This window comes from Halyomorpha halys, unplaced genomic scaffold (assembly GCF_000696795.3).
Source record: "Halyomorpha halys isolate HHAL.00 unplaced genomic scaffold, Hhal_1.1 Scaffold37.1, whole genome shotgun sequence".
In the NCBI taxonomy this organism is placed as follows: domain Eukaryota; kingdom Metazoa; phylum Arthropoda; class Insecta; order Hemiptera; family Pentatomidae; genus Halyomorpha; species Halyomorpha halys.
Genome location: NW_027106407.1, coordinates 675,753 through 682,165, shown reverse-complemented (window position 1 = coordinate 682,165; position 6,413 = coordinate 675,753). Strand labels below are relative to the sequence as shown.

The window sequence follows — 6,413 nt, the reverse complement described above, 5'->3', positions numbered from 1 at the left end:
ACGTAAAAACCATGTGAAGTAAGCGAGGCGGCACTCACCAATTTCCCTCCATGAAGAATGCCTAGCGGCGGTCCCGTGGAGAGGAATGAACAGGTGTAGGGCCGTGGTTTTAGTGGGTAAAAATCCCACACACAGATAGGTACGGGCCTATCCATTTCTTCTGAAGATTTCTACCAAACCTCGTAAAAAAAACCAAAAAAAAAAAACGCGCGTACATATAAACATAGTTACTTTTTTAAAAAATAAATTACTTTATCCACTTGAAAAATCATGTGCATTGTAATATTTTCTACCATTGAATACTATTTAATAGAGGAAATATAAATGTTTCCATATTAACTTCCTCTTTTATTTATTAATCCCGAACATTAAAATTAATATAATAGCATACCCATGGACAAACAAACAGCTATCCATCAAGATAATAATCACCAGTTTGGCTGGTCTGGTCTCTTGTGCACTAATTACTAAGAGAAGGTTCAAGACGCCACCTAGAGTTGTCCAGGTAAATGAAATGAGCTGAGAGTTTAGTAAAAAGTTATTTCAAGATTTTGAGCATAGAATTTCTTCATTATAAGAGATTGTAGACTTTTAGAGACATTGAGCCATGATTTTTGTCCTGAGGAAAATATTTTTGTGAAATTTATTGGTCGCAGATAAATCAATGGATGGCAAAGCATGCTTAGTAAAATATAGTAAATTTAATATTATCACCAGTGTCCTATGCACTCTCATAATAATTGGATGCTATTACTTATTTCTTTAATTAAAATGAATGATAACATAAGTTCGGTAATGGTTCTAGACCAGCTCAGTTTTGGTATGATGTCCAAATTTTTCTTTTACTATATCTGAGGTGAAGGAGATCTTAGAAATCTAAAACTACGAGTAGTTAATGTTCTTTGGAACTCTGATAAAAATAAAAATAAAACATTTTTACCTTAATACATTAGAAAAAGATTAATAGTTAATTAATAATTAAATACAAATTAACAGTTAATACTAAATTGATTTATTGTTTTAATATATCTTTTTAATTTAAACTGGTGTAAAGGTCATCCATAAAGTTGTTGGAACTACTTTTTTCTCTTATACCTCAGTAATTCTTGCTCAAGTTGTTGAATTTTCTGTAAAGATGTTTAAACATTATAATTATAGCCTCAGCATTAACTATGAAAACTAATTAATTACATAATTTGTTTATATTATGAAAAAAATAATTTTTAAATACTTATTTTGTTGTGTATTAAATTTTCTGAAATTTGATTATTAACCTGAGAATCATGTTTTCGTTGCACAGCTGCCCTCTGCTCTAGGTCACAAAGTAATTTCTTGTATTTTCTTTCAAGATCAATTACAGTTTTTTCAAGCTTGGTTGAATTGTCATCTGCACTATTTTGCATGTTCATCGCCTGTTTACACAACATCTCACATAAAAATTAAACTCTGAGTAAAATAAAATATGATAGTTAATGGCAAAATATTTTCACTTGCCAATTTTTTCTTTGCATTCAATATTTGGACAAGGAAACATAAGGATAAATCAAAACTAATTTATAGAAAATAATTTCATTCTATAAAAAAATTTGAATTTTTTTTTTTCAAATTCTGAGCTGATTGACTATTGTATTAACACTTGTATTAAAGCTTTAACACTTGTATTAAAGCTTTAACACTTGTTCCTATACATTAATATCATTGATAATGTTTTCTTGTGAGGTATAACCTGCTAAAAACAGTAAGAGAATATTTTGAGGGGGTTTTGAAGGTGAATACAAACTTGTTTTTTATCCTACTTGTCCACCTATTTGGCAAAGATCTTGGATAGTTTCATTGCTCTTCACGGAGAGTTAATCAAAAACTCATTGAACTTGCAGCAGAATAATGTCACCAAGAAAATGCATCCAATGAAATGGATCAATAATCTAGTGTTAGTAAAAATACCAATGTATCTTTGAGTTATGATCCAAAGAATCTCAACAAAGTGCTAAATTAAACTAAATATGAAATAGCTAAAATCAAAAGAATAGTGCCAGAATTTATTAGGACCTGTATCATTTTCTATTTAATACCAAAGATGGGTTTTGGAATCAGGAGCATCATGAAGAATGTTTGTGTATGTGGAACTGTGGAATCTGAGTCTGTGTGTGGACTTTAACCCATAGGAGGTAGAAAAAAACTGGTTATTCTGGACGTGTGAATAGCTGCTGACACATTACAATTATAAGGATAACAAAAAATATCTGTTAACAAAATTATAGTAATATCTGAGAAATGAAAGGCAGAGTTTAGAATAAAAATGGCAAAATCTCTCCTGAAGAAATGTCAGAAAGATAAGTGAGACTTTAAAACAGAACTCCATTAATGGTGCAGCAAAACTCCTTTGAACAGAAGGAATAAACACAAGCCCTGCTGAGAGGCTCATGAGTCACCCAACGGGATGTCTTCTTGCAGCAACTAACAATTTGTCGATTTCAAAGCAGCCTATAATTCCATGGACAGAAACTGTTTTTGAAAGATCATCATTGAGCTAGGTGTATCTGGAAAATTAGTACACGAAGGCATGTTATTAATGATCTTAAATATAGTCCTGATACAAGAAAAAGTATCAGAAGCCTTTGAAGTTAAAACACGTCAGAGGCAGGGAGATGGACTTTACCCAATATTGTCCAACTTAGCCCTTGTGAAGCGGGATGGAAGGTCAAACATCAGATGGATTGACAGAATCAACAAAAGGAGTTGCAAACAACAAACTGAAAAGTAGCAGCCCAAGATAGGTGGGCGTGGAGTTGAGGCCATTGTAGCTCAGGGAGTTAGGGTGTCACCTTAGTATTAGCAGTAATACTAGTTTAATTCCAGCCTAGGCGTACTGACTTTTATTTCAAGGAGGTGCCACAGAATGGAATAGACCCACCCACTCTAGTTATAATAGGTTGTTACCTACTTTTATTTCAAGGCTGTACCAGGGAATGAAAACTCGACCCACTCAACCTGGTTAGAATAGGTTAGTTACCTAAAGGATAACACTCTGAAAACGTAGTACAAGTCTTTCCACCGACTGGATGTAATAGTATTATTAGGAATTGCATAGAAAGATGAAGCACTACGAAAAACAACTAAAAGAACATTAGGACTTGGACTTTGGACTAGGTAACTTGCAAACAGTAGCAAATCTCGTCCCCATCACATTATTATCTTAATGAATATATATTAGATAGCCGAGACCTTGGTTACATGGTGATGGTAAGGACTTAGTGTTATTAATGCAGTACCTTGGATGGTATAGAAGGCAGTAGCTAAATTAAACCTTTATAAGGCCATTTATATCCACCAATTAAAAAATTTCTCTAACTTGCCCAGTAAAAACGAGTCCAATCCAATCAGTATTACAACCACTGTCCTGGATCCTGGCTTCCTCAAGCAGCTTTCGCTAGTTCATTCGATCAAGGGCAGTTGTCTCCCAGTCTCGAACATCAAGTAGGTTCCTCAAATCTTCTTTTACATCCCAAGCCAATCACAATTTGGGGCAGCCTCACACCATCACCATCTTTAGGTATCGAAGGTACCTGATCGATATAACCACCCAACTCCTATGCTTGATAGCAATAATAGTAAACCAATCAGCGATTAATTGATTGTGGGGATGTGCTTTTGGAAGTTGTGGCACTCTTTATAATGTGAAAAAGCAATCCCTTCAGTAGTTACATTGACCCATGCATCAATACCTTGTCAAGGTGGCTGTTCATTGTAAATTAGTTCTGACTCCAATTGAAGATGTGAGTAACTGTACAACAGAAGGCCTTGACAATACATGTTCATAGGTTAGGCAGCTGGATAGGAGATAAATTGACAGCATGAGTTTTATGGGTATTAGCCTTTTACTCTTATAAGATGGAAATATTTCTCCATAAGGCTTATGGTTATGAAGGGGATGGTAAATCCTACAGGTATTCGCTGCAGATCCTTATAGTATGGAAAGTCCACTCAGTAAGGCATGCACTAACGGTAATAAAGTGGTAGGCCAGTCCAACAGGAATTCGCTATAGGTCTTGACAATGAAGGAGGAGAAATCCAGAGAAGGCAGAAGTAAATAATAGTTCAAAATGCATTTCCAAAAATAGGACAAGGATGTACTGATCAACTATGTTTATTATTACACACTGCCTGCTATGGAGGAGAAATCCTTGATGAGGATATTCACGCTTTGGGTTCTGAATTTTGTGCTGAGTCAACTCTCTGGGCTATTACACCCCATGGAGAGAAGTAACGTTAGCTTTCAGAGGATCAAAAGGTTCCATTGCTACTTTATTTATTCAAATAATGCATATTGCAAAAACATGAAATTGTTATTAAATTTTTATTTTTTAAAATTTAAATTCAATTTTTTATAAGAAACTGATAGGAGTTCACGTTTTAGCAACTACGTTCATCATGTGGGCTCCCAACGGTTCTGATGGCTATAGTAGTTACAGTATAGACCAGGAGACAGCAGTGTTGCTACAACCACATGGGTTAAATTCTAGTTACCCATAAGTTCAATAGAGTCAATAATGAACTGAGGAGTACGATTACATCAAGAAAGATTAAGCAGTTTTCGGTGATGAAATTGACGTAATTATCTAGAGGGTCCCATATCTTAATTAAAGTGTCCGCCCCCCCCCCAGTTGATTAAATACGGCTCAGATGTGTTCCACGAAGTTTCCTAGGAAAAGGAAACTGCATGGAGCCAGGTCATGTTGTTTCCACAGGCTTGTACATCGAAACCTACCAAGCTTTATCATTGTAACATCTGGTTCCTTTAATAAAAAGTACAGTTCATTGTTTTTTCTCCTTCTCCATGATTTGTTCCTCTTAGTCGACCATAAATAGGTCCAAGAATCTTCCTTTCAAATATACATTGGTCTTATAAGTATATTTTTTTAAAAGTAAACTGCTCCCCCACTTGTCGGCAAAGTTTAAAATAACACTTATAAGCATGTGCTTATTTCAGCCGAAATTTCATTATTTTCGTTTACTTGAAAGTCCAGATATTGAAATTCAGTAACACGTTCAATTATGTAATGTCGAAATAGAACGTTAACTTCATCAGGGGGCTTCACTTTTTTAGCGACAAAGTATTTAGTTTTCAAACAATTTCTTCACTCACACCGACTAATGCGGTTGAAAATATTGACCAACTTGTCATCACAGTTTGGAGTTTGCAAGGCTCATATATCTGGCAGAGGACTCAAGAGCAAGGAAGCCTTCTTCTACAGCAGAACTGAATCTTCCAATGAAGTCTAAATCAACTGTGTAGTTAATAATTTGGATTGTCCGATTGAAGATGGTTCCTCTTGATTGGATTCCTCATTCTGTGATATTTTTTTCCAAACATAAGTTAAACAATAACCATGAAAGTCTATAAGCAAAGTAGTCTCCTTGTCAGACTCCATTAACAGCTATATGTATCCCTGAGGGAAATCACGTTGAATACAAACATTTTCAATCTTTCCTATAGTCAGTTTTCCCAAGTGTAAAACGTTTGTTGGGATATTAAGGTTTTTTAAGATTCAGTATAGAGGTTAACAATGAACACTTATCGAAGGCTGACTAGAAATCCGCAAATAAGTGGTTTGTGAGTATCTGATACTCTCGGAAACGTTCAATAACAATGCATACGGAGAATATCAGATCAATGGAAGATTTCTTTAATGAAAAGTTTTTGTAATCAAGTAAACTTCCATTATTGGGTTTAAGGCAGAGAATTGTATTACTAAGCTTTTAGTAACACTCTATCAGACCATACCAAGACTAGGCGGTTATGTAACACTTAGGAGTTCCTCTCCACCTTCTTTGAAGATATCTGAAAATGCTTCAAAGCCTGGAGATTTTTTATTCCTAAGTTTATTTATTTTATGACTTCTTCATTAGGGGACTTTAGCTCATCCTCTGATGTTCGAGTTGTTCTGTTACTTTCACCTGTTCCTCCTGTGGGTAGTTTTCACTGAGCATGTGGCCATATTGACTGTTCTATCTTTTTAGTATTTCGCTATTGTCAATAAATAATGTATTATCAAGATCTCTGCACAAAGACAGTTGAATAGCTCCCAACCATTATTTATTTCTTTATAGAAAGTTTGCCATTTATTTTCATTTTTCAATATCTCAATATCTTTTAATTCCTTCTTTTTTCATGCTCTTTTTCTACATTGGTGTTGTAGCAGTCAGCGAGCACGAAGTGCCGCTATAACCCACCAGGGGCCAGCACTACAAGCGTCTAAGAAGCTGTACAATTGTATATAAGATTATCATTATAAAAATAAGATCTCTTGTATAAATGTATATATGTTAATATGTAATATGTAAGAATGTTAATTATAAAATAAAAAGAGATTGAGCAAAAAGATTCTACGGAACTATCTCAAGTAGAGTTA

At 34.5% G+C, this 6,413-nt stretch overlaps 1 protein-coding gene across 3 annotated transcripts in view; it reads right to left on the bottom strand.

The window, feature by feature from the left end:
- Window positions 1–989: 989 nt before the first annotated feature.
- Window positions 990–6,413, bottom strand: part of LOC106687040 (putative leucine-rich repeat-containing protein DDB_G0290503) — a 26,311-nt gene continuing 20,887 nt past the window's right edge. For 2 of the 3 annotated variants that reach the window (XM_014430713.3, XM_014430706.3), the window contains 2 exons: window positions 1,275–1,412; window positions 990–1,127 (listed from right to left, as the gene is read on the bottom strand). In XM_014430713.3, coding sequence (XP_014286199.1) covers window positions 1,077–1,127; window positions 1,275–1,412 — 189 coding nt within the window. In that variant the 3' untranslated portion in view covers window positions 990–1,076. Of the gene's footprint in view, window positions 1,128–1,274; window positions 1,413–6,413 lie in introns of those variants that run through there. The other variant, XR_010842690.1, reaches the window with a different exon arrangement.